We start from the raw sequence: 17,938 nt of genomic DNA on the forward strand, positions 1-17,938 counted from the left end.
AAAGCACTATTCTAATAAATATAAAAGAAAAGGAAGCGATACTTCAAAACACATACATATATGTTTATATATACAACACATATATATAAAAATATATATATGAAAATCACATTAAGGTATGAGAGGCAGCAAGTAAACTAGCAAAAAAAATTAAAAGAAACCTCAACAACCCCTTCTCTCTACCCAATTTCAGAGACCTCAACCCTACACGATTCCAATCATGTAAAACATTTACCCTTTACAAAAGCTTTAAGGGATTTCCATGTATAACACATAGAAACAGAAGTCTTTAGAATAGTAGCATCACTTGTAGAGAGAGTTACAACTTTTGACAAGTTTTTTTTTTTAATAGCAGCTTTAACAAATTCACTAAAGAAAAAGAATAGTTTAGGTGCTACTGCTTATGTACACATTGCACAAATGGCAAATGTAAGTTGAGGGCTGGAGGGGGCAGACATTCACTCTCACAAAACCATATTTTATATATATATGTATATATAAAATAATTTTGTTTCTTAGGAAAGCAATACCAAGAGTTGAGGACTCAAAATTGTGTACGAGACAAGAGATAGGAGTAGGGTGTGCAAAATAAAAATCTAGCTTGCCATGCTTAATATTCAAATGAACCAGATACATGAATATTTGAATGTCACTGGTAGCATCAGGGAAAAAAAATGTAGGTGATGAAGGCAAGGGAGGTAGAGAGAAAAATGAAAGTGGCGGTGGGAGAAGAATAAAAGGGAAAGACGGTTCCCCGATGGAATGAACTATAAAATATATACAGAGATACATATATATCTACTATCAGTGTAGATCCAGATATATATGCATATGCAGTATGCATGTATATATGTAAAATATGCAGATAACTTTTACAAGAATACATGAATGCACATTAATTTTTTTGCACACATCATTGTGAACAATCACTTTGATTATTCATATAGGTGTAGTTTAAAAAAAAAAATCATTTACTTTTTCTTCACTTTTTTTTTTTTTTTGCAAAGAGTTGTGCTGCCAAGCAACTTGAGGTAAAGGCATTAAAAGGGTTAGACTACAAGAAAGTGAAAACAAAATAACCGCGATACTTCCTACAGGAGACCGCACAAAAAAGCAGTTGGCTGGTTTCATATTGCATAATGGTGCTGTGTTCCTTGATGAAGTAAACAATCTTCCTGTATCAACATAAAGATCAGACCCTGGCCCCCACACAGTGTTGATTTCTGTATGGCTGGAGGCATCCTCACCCAGCTGACTCCACTGGAAACATAAGTTGTATGTCGATTCATCTTCCAGTTCTTCCTCTCAGAGAATATTCTTAGACTTTTTAAGCAAAGTACATTGTGCGTAAGGTATCTTGGTGAATCTGTACAGCCTTGGCAAGAGCTTGTGGATCTCGTCCATTGCTCTGTCCTGAAACGTGACTTCCTTCAGCACTGTAAGAAAAGTGGCAATGAGCACAAAACCAAACTCTATTCTGATGTAATAATTCTGAAGAATATTATTTGTAGAAAATTTTTAAAAATTAAAAACAAAGAGGCCAGTGTAATGAACTCTGACATGTCTGTCATCTAATTTCAATAATTATGAACTCAAGGCCAATTCTGTTTTACTTTTCTCACCTCCCCAGGATTATTTAGAAGCAAATCCAAGACACCCTACAATTTTGTCTGAATATATCACTTTTATTACCAGTAATCTCTCCCCTGAATTAATGTGGTAAAGCAACAAGAATCACTACATCACACTATTACTAATAAGCCTAGACTGCACATCTTAATAGGAACCCTCACCTTGGACAATTAGTTCTATCAGTGCTTTTTATTTGGCTCATTGACTCTTTTAATAGCCTGTGGAATGTTAATTCTAAGTGGCAGTACTTTATGGCAAATAGAGAGGCACATATATGCTCACTTACACATAAACACTTAAAAGACATTTCCCAAGAAAATCCTAACACACAGAGCAATACTTGGATTTGGGTGAGAATCTATGCTTGTTATGCTTCTATATTACCTGTCATGTTCTTTGTCCACGAGATGATATCTGGCTCTAAATGCCACCAGGTGAGCATAATACGCTGGTGCAGGTATAGAAACAGATCGTGTACAGCGCACATAAGTGTGGCAGAGCTGGTAAGTTAGCAGCTGAAGTTCATCTGCAGTAAAGCAGTTATCATCCCATAAAACATGATAGTGTGAAGGTCGGCTGGTACCCTATAGGAGGCAATGGAATATTCTGCTGATTTCTAAACTTCTACATAAATATTTACCACAGCTTTGTACATTAACAAAATATATCCTAGTTTAATAATCCAGTGGGGAAAAAAAACACAACATTTAGCTGGTTCTGGGTATATATCCAAAAGAAGTAAAAACAGGGACTTGAACAGATCTTTACACACCTGGGTTCAAAGCAGCATCATTCTCAATAGCTAGGAGGTGGACACAATTCAAGTATCCACTGATGGCTGAATGTATAATAAAGGGTAGTGCGTGTGTGTATATATATATAATGGAATACTATTCAGTCTGAAAAAGGAAGAAAAATCTGCCACATACTGTAACATGGATGAAACCTGATGTTTCCAAGGCACAGTCCTTCATATTTAAGTGATAAAGGTCAACTTCTCTGTTTCTAAAGCTTATGCTTTTAACATGTGTGTATGCGTATGCTCAGTCATGTCCCACTCTTTGTGACTCCAATGACTGTAGCCCACCAGACTCCTCTGTCCATAGGATTTTCCAGGCAAGAATACTGGAATGGGTTGCCATTTCCTTCTCCAGAGGAATCTTCCTGATCCAGGGATTGAACCCACATCTCTTGCGTCTCCTGCACTGGTAGGAGAATTCTTTACCACTGCGCCACCTGGGAAGCCTTAAACCTTCATGATGTTATGCTAAGACCAGTCACAAAAGTACAAATATTGTACAATTCATTTATTTGAGGTACCTGAAATAGTGAAATTCACAGGAGACAGAAAGTAGAATGGGGATCACCGTGGGTTGGAGGGAGGCGGGAATGGGGAAAGTGAATGTGAAAGTTGCTGGGTCGTGTCTGACTTTTTGTGACCCCATGGACCATACAATCCATGGAATTCTCCAGTAGAATTCCACTATGGAGTGGGTAGCCTTTCTCTTCTCCAGGGGACTTTTCCAACCCAGGGATTGAAGCCAGGTCTCTCATATCACAGGCGGATTCTTTACCAGCTGAGCCACCAGGGAAGCCCAAGAATACTGGAGTGGATAGCCTATCCCTTCTCCAGCGGATGCTCCCGACTCAGGAATGGAAACGGGGTGTCCTACATTGCAGGCGGATTCTTTACCAGCTGAACTACAGGGAGTTAGTATTTAATGAGTACAGAGTGTCTAGGAAGATGAAAAAGTTCCAGAGATAGAAGGTGGTATGGCTGCACAATAATGTGAATTACTTAATGCCACAGAACTATGCACTTTAAAAATAGCTACAACAGTACATTGTATGTTATGTGTTTTTTAAAACCCAGAACATTTAATTGAGCGCCTATATATTAGTTACTACGCTACAGACTGTGAATTGCAAAGAAAAACAAAGCAAACAAAGTCAAAAGTTTGCCCTCTCTTGGAAAACATAATTCAGTAGAGGAGTAAAGGAAACAGAGCATCCACAATTACAGAACTACCAGTAAGTGGTTATAGTATTACGGGCACTTAGTCCTGTATCAGAATACCAAAGGAAGTAACCGTGAGACTGAGCCCTGAGGGTTCCTCACCACGAGGGGAATGAGGGATATTTGGCCTTTTGGGGGTGGGTGGGGTGAGCAGACACCAGAGAGCATGAATGGCCTTAACAAAACACAGGGGGCATAAAACTCCACGGCAGACTTAGGGAATGGTTAATCGACTAAGATGAAGAAAATATGGAGCCTACGGAGAAAAACATGAAATGAACATCTGGAATGAGATTGAATGATCTGCTTAGGAATCTGAACTTTTATCTATACGCAGCAGCGAAAGCACTGCACAGCTTTGTTTAACAGGAAAGATTTTAGGTGTGATAAGATTGGGAGTTTATAAATTATCAATAACGTCAGGAGTAATATGGAGGATGGGTTAGAAACAGAATCATGATGGAGCAGAAAATAGAAAATCTGAACAGATTGATTACTAGTGATTGAGTCAAATTGATTTTTAATGACTAGTAATAAAAAATCTCCCAACAAATAAAAGTCCAGGACCAGATAGTTTTCCTGGTGAATTCTACTAAACATTCAAGGAAGAATTAACACCAATTCTCCTCAAACTTCTAAAAAATAAAAGAGGAGGAAACTCTTCTAAACTCATTTTACAGGGTTAGCTAACATCACCCTTCTACCAAAACCAGACAAGGACGTCTCAAGAAAAGAATTACAAGTCAAAATCCCTGATGATCACTGACACAAAAATCCTCAACAAAATATCAGCAAATCAAATTCAGCAATACATTAAAAGGATCATAAACCATCATTGAAAATGAAAGTCACTCAGTCGTGTTCAACTCTTTGGTACCCTATGGACTGTAGCCTGCCAGGCTCCTCTGTCCATGGAATTCTCCAGGCAAAAATACTGGAGTGGGTAAGCTGTTCCCTTCTCCAGGGGATATCCCCAACCCAGGGATTGAACCTAGGTCTCTCACATTGTGGGCAGATCTTTTACCGTCTGAGTCACCAGGGAAGCCCAGATTTATTCTAGGTTGTGAGGATGGGTCAATATCTGCCAATCAGTCCATGTGACTTGACCACATTAACAAAGTTAAGATAAAAATCATATGATCATTTCAATAGAGGCAGAAAAAGCATTTGAAAAAATTCAACATCCGTTTATAATAAAAACTCTCAACAATGTGGGTATGGAGGGAACATACTTCCTTTTTTTCGTGGACATGCTTTGAAGCATGGGGGACCTTAGTTCCCCAACCAGGGATCAGATCTGCACCCACTGCAGTGGGAGCATGCAGTCTTAACCACTGGGCTGCCAAGGAAGTCCCAAGATTCCTCTTTTTGATCTCAGAGAAGTTTGAAATTCTAATAAATCTGGGAAGACATGTAAAGAGTGGTCCTTGGTTCCTGTGAAATATTGCTGGTTATTTGCTGACTACAGTGAATTTTCAATTTGGTATCCCCCCAAAATACTAGTCCCTTAAGTTTCTGGTTAAATACATTGGAGAAACAGTCCTGTCTTAAAAATTCATAATAACCATTTGCATGTGAATAGCATCCAAAAGTTCTAAAGTAAAAAACAAAACAAAAAAACCACCACCTGTTTAATCAGCATTTCTAGAATTTACATGAACAGAGAGAATCTTTTTCTCCCCTCTGTTATATTTATTAAGAAGTTACAGCAGTAGTGTTCAGATACATGGAGGGAAATATAAGGCTAAAATATGTACTCAAATGATACAGATTTTAGCTCAGAAGGTACTTTTAACTTTGTTTTGTTGACTGTTACCACCCACCATAAAAATGTACCACATTGATTGTAAAGAGGAGCAGATATAAGAACATATATAAATGAATGGGACAATGATTTTAAAGCCCTAAGGGGTTAGTGTATGTGGAACATATAAAACCTTAAGATATACAGTTAGGTGCACCTTCCTGAAGTTTCTATTTTAATCAATAGCAAGTAAACTAACATAGTTTAGGGCTACAATCTCTCAGACATCATGGGAATGTGGATTCACTCTCTGTTGCTGAGTATTTTGGGAAGCACTGAATTACAGCTTATGTGCTACTAAGTATAGCTAACAAATTGACAAAAAGATTTTCTGAAAATAAGAAAAGACTTAAAAAGTTATTTAACTGAAACTTAAAGTTTGTAATTCTACAACTAAACTCTCTCACATGCTCAATATCTGCCAATAAACATCAAAGTTTTCTATGAAGTATTGTTATCAAAAAGAATATTTCAAAGGAACAGTCAGGTTGCATTAAATTAAAGACCCAGTTTTGGGAGATGACTTCTAGTAAACTACTTATATTCTGGTATTTTCATAGAAATAAGTGCTTCTCAATGTGAAAAAGGGGATACGATTTAGTTACGGAGAGTTTCATCTAACTTCAGATGGAAACAATCTGAAGTGCGGAGAAGAATATTTCTTTCTCCTTTTTCTGAGACGCAGAAGAATGGAAGTTCCTGAATTGAATCACTTCACCCAAAGTCTGGGCTTACCTGTATCCCAGCATGACTACAGAGGTAAAAATCAAACTCATACGGGTGTGTAATGTCTGTGTCGACCGTTGTTCCAGCTGGGATATTGCCACTTCTTCCGACCTAGATTCATTTGGTCAAAATTTAAACAAACAAGAAAAAAGTAAAGAATGTATCTGAAGGCACTTGTAAAAAGATATAAATACACAGACTGATTCCATGCTTCACTATTTCCAGCTTGAAATAATACTTGAGAAGGCATTAAGAGCAGACCTTATTCTAGTCCTAGTTCCTATTCTTAAAAGCTGCTAAAAGTGAGAGCTGATTAACAAAGTTTTATTCATCTCTACGGATGCTTAGCTGGTAGTTGATCCCAATATGGGTTGAAGACTTAAAAAATTTTTTTAGGAAGTAACTTTAAGTGCTCCAATTTATAACATCCGTGCACGGCAGGTTCTCTGAATGTGTAATTCTTATGAAAATTAGCATTTTTCTCAGAGAACCCTATATTTTTAGAGTGAAAGGATGCTGACAACAACATCAACTAGAGTCACCATTTGGTAGCTATTTATATGTCAGGATTTAACATACATTATTTCTAACTCTGATAATCCTTCAAGTTAAGCATTATTTCCATTTTGGGGCAAATTACAGCTCAGGAATATAAAATAACTTGCCCAGTAGCATATAGCAAAGGCCAGGACAGAGAGTCAAACATGGAAATGACTACAAAGGCCCTATTTCTTTTATTTTACATTAGCAGTTTCAACATCTTTTAAGGAAATAGACACCATGATTGTCTCTAAGTAATACATGATGTGAATAAAACAGGTAGAAATTCCTGATAATGAAAGGCTCCTAACAAAACAATTTAAAATGCATAAATATACTTACCTCTACCTCCTTATCCCTAACATATTTAAAATCATTAAATTGTAAGTCGAGGTTTATAAGGCTAACAAATCAGAGACTACCCTACTGACTGAGATATTCTTTCTGCCTTGTGAGGGACCACTACCAGGTGAGGGCTTGAGTTACAGCCTTGCAGGGCAGCCAGCTAGCCTTTACCAAGTCACAAACAAAGAAAATAGTTCATAATCTTACTAAATTATGCCTATTCTTAACACACAGATCTCCTTATTAATACATATATAAAAAGTTTTACTCTATTTACAGGGCAGCAGAATGCCTGGGTTCATATCACAGTGCCACCAAGTTTGTAGTCATGAAATCAGGACACAGTGTTTTCCTTGCTGTGCCTATTTCCTCATTTATAATTATCTCTCATCTATTATGATTAGGAGGTATTGAAAGCAAAGGTGAAAGAGAAGCAAATAAATGGAGGAAAGGCAGGATTAAACACCAGTTGCAAGAAATCATTAAATCTAACTTAGATTTTCCTAATCCAACTTCTGAAGAAAGCTTTGGTTTCCTAGGTATAGAAATGTAGCTAGTAATTTGGGGCAAAGGACTTTAACAACATGGAGGCCAAAATAAAACTACCATTACTGCTACTAGAGATGTGGAAAAGGACAGTATTAAGAGCACCCTGGAGCCAGAATGCCTAATAAGATTGCCTAATTTGAGTCTCAGCTCTACCCATTACTAGCTATGAAACCTTGGGAGGTTGTTTAACCTCCGTGTGCCACAGTTTCCTCCTGTGAAAAATGGGGATAATAATGATGAAGTACATCATAGCGTTGTCTGTGAGGACTAAATGAGTCAAACTTCTAAAAAGACCCAGAACAGTGCCTGTCATCATGCCCTCTTTCTTCATCCCAACCACCATCCCCACCCTCCTACAACTAGTTAACTTCCACTGAGGGCTCAGCATGTGCCAGGCACCGTTCTAAGTATATTAGCATGTTTTACTTTTTAAAAATTCTTTCAAAAACCCCAAATAAGGCAAATATTAATGCGATTCAAACCTTGTCTAGAAAAAAACAGGCACAGAGATTTTAAGTTATTTGCCCAAAGTTATACAATGAGTGCAATCAAAGACCAGGTATCAAAATATATACCAAAGACAAGACACACTCCTCTCTTTCTCCGCCTTTTCTAATGCTCCCCCTTCCCAAGAGGACACTAACCCTTGCAATCCTCAGATTTCTCTGCTCTAAGGTTTGCAAGACGGAGGCAAAGCACTGGAAAATGAAAGTCAGCTTGCATGAATTTTCACTAATCACTCTAGAATGTCCCTCATTTGTAAAATTAATTTTTACACGAGATTTTGAAACTAGGACATAACTTTTTCCTTCTGAACACTGAAGGAAAATATGAATAACAAGAATAATTTTAAAACTCTAAGGTTCTTCACAACAACAAAAAAGTGTAACGGGATTCTGAACATTTGGAGTGCTCCTAGAAATTCAAGGAGGTTAAAAAAATTATCCTGTTTTGATGCTTCTATACTCATAATCAAGCTGTTTTGTTATAACCTACTACCATATGTTAGAAATCCTGCTGTCGGGAGAGAGCCTTTGTTAAGTGGTCTATGAACCCCTTGATATAACCTTTGCTCGGGACAATAAGTGTTACAACAGATGCAAGATTACCCTTTCAGTTCTATCAGCACAAAACAGTCGAGTGTGGTGTCTCTTCTGAACTACAATGTAGGTTATTCCAGGTTGATAGTCTTTCTCCAAACTGATGCAGGCTTCTCGAATTGCTAGGAGTTCATAATATAATACCTAGAGAAGATGAAATGGGAAGATTTGATAGAGTCAGTTGTTCCATACATACTTCAAAGTAAGATACTGATTTAGACTCAGTTTCTTAACTCATTAACTTATAGCTAATTATACTTCTCTATATCATCCTGACTACTACAAGAGGATGGTCTTAGCGATCAAGGCTTACATATCCACAATAAACACTTTAAAAGGGAAAATCTAAGGAAGGGTCAAAATTTGATTGTAGGAGCTCTCAACTTAATTAAGGCTTCTAACTTCAGAGCTAGACACCACATTATAAATACAGTACCTGATATAACCATAGTATGGGAGAATCCCGGGCAACCAACCTGCCTGAACTGCCCCTCTGAAACACCATCCCGATAGAAGATGATGCGAGTAGGCTTGAACCGAGTTGACTTATAAAACTGAATAAGAAGTTCTCGGACCATGGAGGCGAGGTCCTGGATGATCTCCTGTCGGGGTCTCTGAACTCTCACGGTAGCACAGTATCTGCTTGGGTGGGCATCCATACTACCTACAACCTAGGTTGGAAGAAGTAAAGAAAAAAATAGAAATTAAGGTAATCAAAAGTGTATGAATATGAATTGTACCACAAAAAATTGGAAAAAAAGTACATAGATTTGATTTAAATGTGTACTTTACTATAACTTTAACAATCACTGTGCATTTTGAAAGTAATGAAAACAGACAAGTCCAGTGAAGAACAGAATAAAAGACCCAGTCTAGGGTCAAAAACTATTTTCCTCTAAGTAGGCTGCACTTTACATTTAACAATTTGATTCTAGTTTACAGATGTTGCTGGTAAACCTAAATATTGGTAAAGATAGAAAGACAAAAAGATGTATATAAAGAGAATAAGAGGAAGAAGAAAAGTAAAAAGCAGGATCCATTCAAACACCTGTGCTTCCCTGGTAGCTCAGTTGGTAAAGAATCCTTCTACAATGCAGAAGACCCAGGTTCGATCCCTGGATGGGAAAGGTCCCCTGGAGAAGGAAATGGCAACCCACTCCAGTATTCTTGCCTAGGAAATTTCATGGATAGAGAAGCCTGGCAGGCTACAGTCCATGGGGTCTCCAAGAGTCAGACATGATTTAGCAACTAAACCACCACCATTCAAACACCTGATTTCTCTTACAGTTTAGCAAACCACCCCAGAAGTCATACTCGAGATGATTTTGGCATCCTCTTTTGAAGGGCTTCCCTGATAGCTCAGTTGGTAAAGAATCCGCCTGCAATGCAAGAGACCTCCGTTCAATTTTTGGGTCGGGAAGATCTCCTGAAGAAGGGCAGGCTACTCACTCTAGCATTGTTGGGCTTCCCTGGTGGTTCAGTTGGTAAAGAATTCACCTGCAATGTGGGAGACCTGGGTTTGATCCCTCGGTTGGGAAGATTCCCTTGGAGAAGGGAAAGGCTATCCACTCCAGTATTCTGGCCTGGAGAATCCCATGGACTGTATAGTCCATGGGGTTGCAAAGAGTCAGACATGACCAAGCAACTTTCACTTTCTTTCACTTTCACTTTAAGAACTGTTACGCTTCCTAAATTTTAAAAGAATTTTTCCTTTCTTACTGCAATGTCCTAGATAAAAAGGCCTGACTCTATACTCAGTCTTATTGAGTTGTATTTATGCTTTGTATCTGGTCACTGGAGAAGTTAATATTGGTTTTGAGAGTAGCTATCTTAATTTTTTCTTTCTGTGTCTTAATATTGTTACGTGTTTGCAGCCCATGCATTGCAATTAGTGAGTAGCCCCCACTCACTGCAACTAGAGAAAAGCCTTTGCAACAACGAAGACACAGAACAGCCAAAAACGAAAATTAAAAAATAAATAAAGGTAGGCAAGAGGCAGAAGAGGCAGATGTTAAGAGGAGCAATATTAAAGAATTCAAGTGCAAAGTATAAAACTGGACAAAGGTGAAAGACATTTTATACTGAAAAAAAAAGCAATGCACCAAACTTGTATGTGATACATCTTTCTGTAACAAAGACATGACTGAAACACATAAACTCTTTGAATTATAAAAAGTAACTGAAAATATGCAATTATGGAGAGGCCAAACAGACAAATTTCTGTGTAGGACACAGAAGAGTTGAGTAATACAATTAATATACTTGATCTAATAGATATATATGGAACCTGTAGCCTCTGAATTAGAGAATAATCATTCTTTTAAAAAGTCCAAAGAACATTTGAAAGTTGGCTCTGGATAGAGCTATACAAAGATACATAATCTGTAAAACTTCACAAATGTATTTTTAAAACTTTATATATATTTACAAAAGTTTATTTCAAAGAAAATGTCATTAAAATTCAGAAAGTTAAAACCAAAATGTTGATTTTCATGTAAACTTTAGATAAGATAAACCTGCCTGATACTCACAGCAGCAATAGAAGGCTTCTTCCCATCACCAGCTGGTGGATGAGTGACATCTGCTCCCAAAAAGATCACTGGTTGCTGGAACACAGAAGGTCTTAAACACATTTTTAACAAGAGTTAGATAAATTTTTTCATTATGCTTTTATCTGTTTCACACTAGGGCAGCACAATTGCAAGTTGCTGGTATAGCACAGAGAAGATCCTTTTTAGACAGTTTCTGCCTTAAGCAGCTGTAAAGGGCAGTTGCTGCTAGCATTCTTCATAATAGCATAAAATGATCAAATTTCCTCATATTAATCCATCAATTTTATCAATAATTCTTTAATCTACTTACATTTTAAGCCAAAGTAATCTTGAAAGGAGATAAAGACTCATTAAACCACACTGGAAGGGATTAAGGGAGTCTACTACTCCCCTGCCCTTGAACCAAAGTGTAAAATTTGAGTAACATATATTTAATAGTCATAAAGTAGCTAGTGGTTCATTTTATTTTAAAATTGTATTCTTGAAAGTCAAATGACTATTTCTCTTAGTTCTTCGGCTTGATAAAGTTCTATATTCATCTCATTTATGAATATCATATATATTTAATAGGGATAGGAAATAGAGGCAGTATGGAAAAACAGGAAAAAAAGAGTTTTTGTGTCAACAAGACATTTAACATTTTAGAGCCCTAGTTGCTTCAACTATTAAAAGGAAACGTATTGTTTAATTTTCCAAATAACATTATGCCTCTTCCCCAGCACCTTATTTCTAGGTCATCATGTCTCATACTTCCTAAGAGCTCTTAGACATGATGGCGATATAACAGTAACATCTGTTGTCCCACTGACCTCAGCAGTTGATATGACTTATTTAACTGATTTACTTAATTGACATGCCCCATCCCCTAACCCCTGGGCTTCCCTGGTGGCTCAGCTGGTAAAGAATCCACCTGCAATGCGGGAGGATCCCTGAGTTGGGAAGATCCCCTGGAGAAGGGAACAGCTACCCACTCCAGTATTCTGGCCTGGAGAATTCCATGGACTGTATAGCCCATGGGGTTGCAAAGAGTCGGATATGACTGAGCGACTTTCACTTCACTTCACTTCTCCCCTAACCCCACCCTAAGTCCCTGAAGGAGGAAGAAAGTCTTCCCTCACTTTCTAGGTGAGTAGCCTCATGACACTAGCTTGAAGATGACTATTGGACTTCCCTGGTGGCACAGTGGATAAGAATCCACCTGCCAATGCAGGGGACATGGGTTTGAAAATTCCACACGTCACAGAGCAACTAAGCCCATGTGCAACAACTACTGAGCCTTCGCTCTAGAGCCCAGGTCCTGCAACTACGGAGCCCCTGTGCTGCAACTACTGAAGCCTGCGTACACAGAGCCTGTGCTCTGCAGCAAGAGAAGCCACCACAATGAGAAGCCCAAGCATCACAACAAAGAGTAGCCCCCATTAGAGGCAACTCGAGAAAGCCCACCTAAAAGCAACGAAGACTCAGCGCAGCCACAAAATAAAAAAGAAGGGGACTACCAAACAATGAAAAAGTTTTACAAGCTGGATGCATCTGAAAAATAAAGTTCTCAATGCTTTCTAGTGAGAGATGAGGAACTCTGCGTACTACGTGAAAATGGGATTTTTCACAAAGCAGTCTCTTAAATTTTGCCAATCACAACTCTATACTTTTTGCCAAAATTTCTACTTATCTCTCACAGCAGGAATCACCAAAGTTGTGTCTTACATAGGTCTTAGGTAGTGGCAATACATAGAAAAATTAAGGTATGAAAACTAATGGAAAAAAATGAATATCTTATTAGGTGATTAGCTTATCTTACCTTTGATGAGGTACAAGAATATTATTGATCCCTCCAAGTTTAACATTTATCTTCAGGCACAGGTTTGAGAGAGTTTGAGGGGATGTTTTTATTACATTCTTGACTTGAACACATTGTGTGGCCATACCCAAAAGTGTATCTCCGACACGTTTCACCTCCGCTAGGAAACAAATACAAACATCTCTAGTTAAAAAAGGTCAAATTTTACTGACAATTAAGCTGCTTTGTACGTTTCCCCCTGTGAAATATATCACTGTATTACAGGACACCTCAAATTATACCAATACTAAAACAATGTTATTAAAATTTATAGTATACTGGGGTTTTTTTGCAATGTAGCGTGGCTTGTGGAATTTTAGTTCCCCAACCAGGGACTGAACCTGAGCCTTTGGCAATGAGAGCCAACTGATCCTAACCACTGGACTGCCAGGGAATTCCCTGTACTGCCTTATTTGATTTTATAAATGTGCAGTGTTTTGAGGGCATTCAAGAGTGCAATTAGTAATATAATTTCTATCTTAAATGTTTTAAACTGATGTCTAGCCAATTAAAATAAACTGGATCTTTCGAATTAACTGTTTCCAGGATTTCTGAAAACTCTGTTCTAAACTAGACAATTATAAAATATGAAAAATAATCCTAAAATATAAAGTATACTGCCTTGCAGATCAGCTTAAGCATTTAGTGATAATTTTTCCAGTTGTTTTCTTCATATATAAGAAAGTCTATTTTTGTCTTCATGAAAATACTAGAACCACAACTGAAAAACCACAGAGAAAAATATCATACATAAATCCTTATTAGTATTTAACTGTATTTTTTTCCAGTAATATTCTCATTTGTATCATTTTAATGCAGTTATAATCACAGTATACTTATAGCTTTCAATCCTATTCTCCAAACTTTAATTTAGAAATACAGAGGTATTACAGTATAAAGGCTTTTATCCTGTCCCTTTCTTTATCCTGTTTCCTTTTCCTATCTAACCATTCACACAATGACATATTTTTGAACTGAATATAGGTTTCTATTATTTCATCAATGATATGTCAAATAGGTTTCTATTATTTCAAAGAACATTATGAATAACATCTTTGTATATTTAGTTTTGTTTGGTTGTATAACTATAGCTTCAGGATAAATTTCTATAGGTAGAACTTTTACAGATACTGAAAAATCACCCTCCAAAAAGATTTATTAATTCATTTAACAAATATTTAACGAGTCATCTGATACATGCTAGCACTGAGTGAAGCTCTGGGGATACAATGCTAAGTCAAGAGAGACACTGTTTTTGCCCTCATAGAATTTATAGTCTAGTCAGAGAAATAGGCATTAATTAAATAATTTTAAATTTAACATCACAACTGTGAAACAACATAAAGAAATGGTAACAAGGGGCTAAAAGACAATAAATGTTAGAGAATTTGACCTTGTCAGGGAGGTCAGGAAAAGCTTCCCCAAGGAAGGGATGTCTGAACTAAAAAGCAATGTGTGTTTACTGGTAAAGGGTGTAAGAGAGTTATGAGAAGCAATACAGGTAAAAGGAAGAGGGTAATCAAAGAGTTCCTGTGGGGGAGAAAAGCATAAAGCGAGAAGATGAATTCTGAAGAGGTAACAAGTCATGGATTAGAACATGCAAGCCCTTGGAAGATAATCTTAAATATCAATTTTATCAATTTTAACTACGGAAGTGGGGGTAATAGAGAAGGTGGTAAAATCAGATCTGTACTTTAAAAATAGTACTCTGGACACTGGCTATAGCACTAACACATAAAAGAAAAGAAGTCATCACTTCCATCTTCACAACAACAGAAAAAGCTGAACAAAGGGAAAATCAATGACTTGTCTTCATCTTAGATCCATTAGGGAAATGAGGTAACAAAGTGAACTGCCACCCCCGAAACAGGTGAATACAATGAATCACAGTCAAGATCAGCTTATTAGAAGCATAAGCTGATGAAGCCATCAACTGCAGGCACAATTAAACACTAACTCCTGGGAATTCTATGGTGGTCCAGTGGTTAGGACTCCAAGCTCTCACTGCCAAGGACCAGGGTTCAGTTCCTGGTCGGGGAACTAAGATCCCACAAGCTGTGCAATGTGGCCAAGAACAAACAAAACAAAACATACACACACAAAAACACACACACTAACTCCTCTAACTCAATAAGAAGAAAACCCAGGCAATCCAAAGGAAAATGAGCAAAGGATTTGAATAGACATTTCTCCAAAGAAGACCTACAATTGGCCAACAAACACAGGAAAAGATATTCCACATCACTAATCATTAAGGAATGCAAATCAAAATCATAATGAGATACTACTCCATACCCAATAGGATGGCTAAAATAAATGACAAGTACTGGCAGGAATGTGAAGAAATTGAAACCTTGCCCACTGCTGATAGGAATGTAAAATGGTGCAAATTCCATGGAAAACAGTAAGGCAATTGCGCAAGAAACTAAAACAGAATTACCATATAATCCAACAATTTCATTTCTGGGGATAGATCCAAAAGAAGGGAAGGGAAGGACTGGAACGGAGAGCTGTATGCTCATGTTCGAAGTGGCATTATGGTGGAAGTAATCCAAGTGCCACTGATAGACGGATAGATAAACAAAATGTGAATATACATGCAATGGAATATTATTCAGTTTTAAAAAGGAAGAAAATTCTGATACATACTCTAGCACAGATTAACCTGAGGGACATTATACTAAATGAAATAAACAGTCACAAAAGGACAAATACTATATAATTCATTTATATGCAGTAACTAGAAGAGTCAAATTCACACAATCAGAAAGTAGAATACAGGTTTCTAGGGGCTGGGGAGGGAGAGATGGGGAGTTAATGCTGAGTTTCAATTAGGGATGATGAGAAAGCTCTGGAGATGGATGGTGGTGATGGCTGTACAACAACATGAATGTACTTAATGTCACTGAACTGTATACTTGTTAAAATGGTACATTTTATGTTTTATATATATTTTACCACAAAAAAAAAGGGGAATAAAATTCTTATACATACTACAACATAGATAAACCTCCAGGACATTACCCTAAGTGAAATAAGCCAAGAACCAAGGGGTAAGTATTGTATGACTCCATTTACACAAGTTACTAGAATAGGTAAATTCATAGAGACAGAAACTAGAATAGAAGCTACCAGGGGTTGATGGGTAGGGGAATGGGGAATTATTGTTTAATGGGTACAGAATTCTGTTTGAGATGATGAAAAAGTTCTGGAAATGAACAGTTAGTGATAGTGGCACAGTGCTGTGAGTATACTTTACGCCACTGAATTGTGTACTTTAAGATGGTTAAAATGGTAAATTTTATGTTATGTATATCTTACCATGCATACACACCAAAACTTGTTAAAAAATAGTTAATTCAAGAACATCCTATGAAAACAGTATATCAGAAAGAATGAAAACTACAATCAAAATTTGACACCAGGGCCTTTCTTGGTGGTCCAGTGACTCCAGTGCAGGGGGCACCGGGTCCATCCCTGGCAGGGGAACTAAGTGCCCACATGCTGCATGGCAGGGCCCAAAAGAAAACCGACACCAAGCTACTGACTGACAGAAGGCACCACCTACGCCAGCATGAGATAAATGTAGAGATTCCAGGGAGGGCTACAGTAGAGGCTGAAATACAGGCAGCAGCACTCAAGAAACAAATATGAAACTTAAAGTGGCAAATCAATGAGTTTTTCTATGAGAAAAACAAATAGGATGAAGGCTATGAAGGCGCTGGTTTTGAAAAATAAGAATTCCAGAACAATTTAACAGTTGAAACTATGTGAGTGGATAAACTGATTTATAAGTAAACGTAAGAAAATGTTTTTTTAAAAAGTAAAGGGGGCTTTCCTGGTGGCTCAACGGTAAAAAATTTGCTTGTCAGTGAGGGAGACATGGGTTTGATCCCTGGTCTGGAAGGATCCTACATTCTGCAGAGCAAGCAAGCCTGTGCGCCACAACTACCGAGCCTGTGCTCTAGAGCCCATGCCCTGCAACAAGAGAAGCCTCTGCAGTGAGAAGACCGCATGCCACAACCAGAGAGAAGCTCCCGCTCGCCGTAACTAGAGAAGAACCCACCTAGCAACGAAGACCCAGCACAGTTGAAAATAAATAAATTATTTTTTTTTATAAAGAGGAAATAAGACAAATAAGAACTAAGGGAATCTGTTGACAGTAGACCTGCCTTGAAAGAAATGATAAAAGATGTTTGCTAGAGAGAAAGAAAATTATATAGGTTGGAAGTCCAGACCTATACATATGAAAAAAGGTCAGAGAAGGAATAAATAAAAAATAAAATCTTTTACATTCTTATTCTTAATTGTACTAATAGATAGTTGTTCAAAATAATAATAGCTACAATGTATTGTATGGAAACAAATGACAGCAATACTGGAAGGGCTAGGAGGGAGAAATTGGGAATATTGATACTCTGTTATACAGTATCTACACTATCTGTGAAGTGGTACAGAATTATTGAAAGTGAACTTAGATTACTAGTAAATGTATACTGCAAACTTTAGGGAAACCACTTACATTTTTCAAAAAAGGATAATTCATATAAGAGGAGAGAGAAAACAGAATAATAGAAAATGCTCATTTAAAATCATAAAAGGGAGAAAAAAGGGAAAAGATTAAAAAAAAAAAAAAACGAAACTAAGACCCAAACTACATGTTGCCTGCGTGTTCAGTCGTTTCAGTCGTGTCTGACTCTTTGTGACTCCATGGACTGTAGTCCGCCAGCCTCCTCTGTCCATGGGGTTTCCCAGGCAAGAATACTGGAGTGGGTTGCCATGCCCTCCTTCAGGGGATCTTTCCAACCCAGGGATGAAACCAAGGTTTCCCACATT

The 17,938-nt window shown here is 37.5% G+C and overlaps 1 protein-coding gene across 5 annotated transcripts in view; it reads right to left on the reverse strand.

The window, feature by feature from the left end:
• Positions 1–1,113: 1,113 nt before the first annotated feature.
• The window catches only part of LOC145505852 (protein argonaute-3), a 112,863-nt gene continuing 96,038 nt past the window's right edge, over positions 1,114–17,938 (reverse strand). For all 5 annotated transcript variants that reach the window (XM_081488926.1, XM_081488925.1, XM_081488928.1 and 2 more), the window contains 7 exons: positions 13,064–13,223; positions 11,245–11,335; positions 9,190–9,384; positions 8,723–8,857; positions 6,189–6,290; positions 2,017–2,216; positions 1,114–1,436 (listed from right to left, as the gene is read on the reverse strand). In XM_081488926.1, the coding sequence (XP_081345052.1) occupies positions 1,328–1,436; positions 2,017–2,216; positions 6,189–6,290; positions 8,723–8,857; positions 9,190–9,384; positions 11,245–11,335; positions 13,064–13,223 (992 nt within the window). In that variant the 3' untranslated portion in view covers positions 1,114–1,327. The remainder of the gene's footprint in view (positions 1,437–2,016; positions 2,217–6,188; positions 6,291–8,722; positions 8,858–9,189; positions 9,385–11,244; positions 11,336–13,063; positions 13,224–17,938) is intronic.

The sequence above is a fragment of the Giraffa tippelskirchi genome, chromosome 5 (assembly GCF_054371585.1).
Source record: "Giraffa tippelskirchi isolate mGirTip1 chromosome 5, T2T-mGirTip1v1.2.pri, whole genome shotgun sequence".
In the NCBI taxonomy this organism is placed as follows: Eukaryota; Metazoa; Chordata; class Mammalia; order Artiodactyla; family Giraffidae; genus Giraffa; species Giraffa tippelskirchi.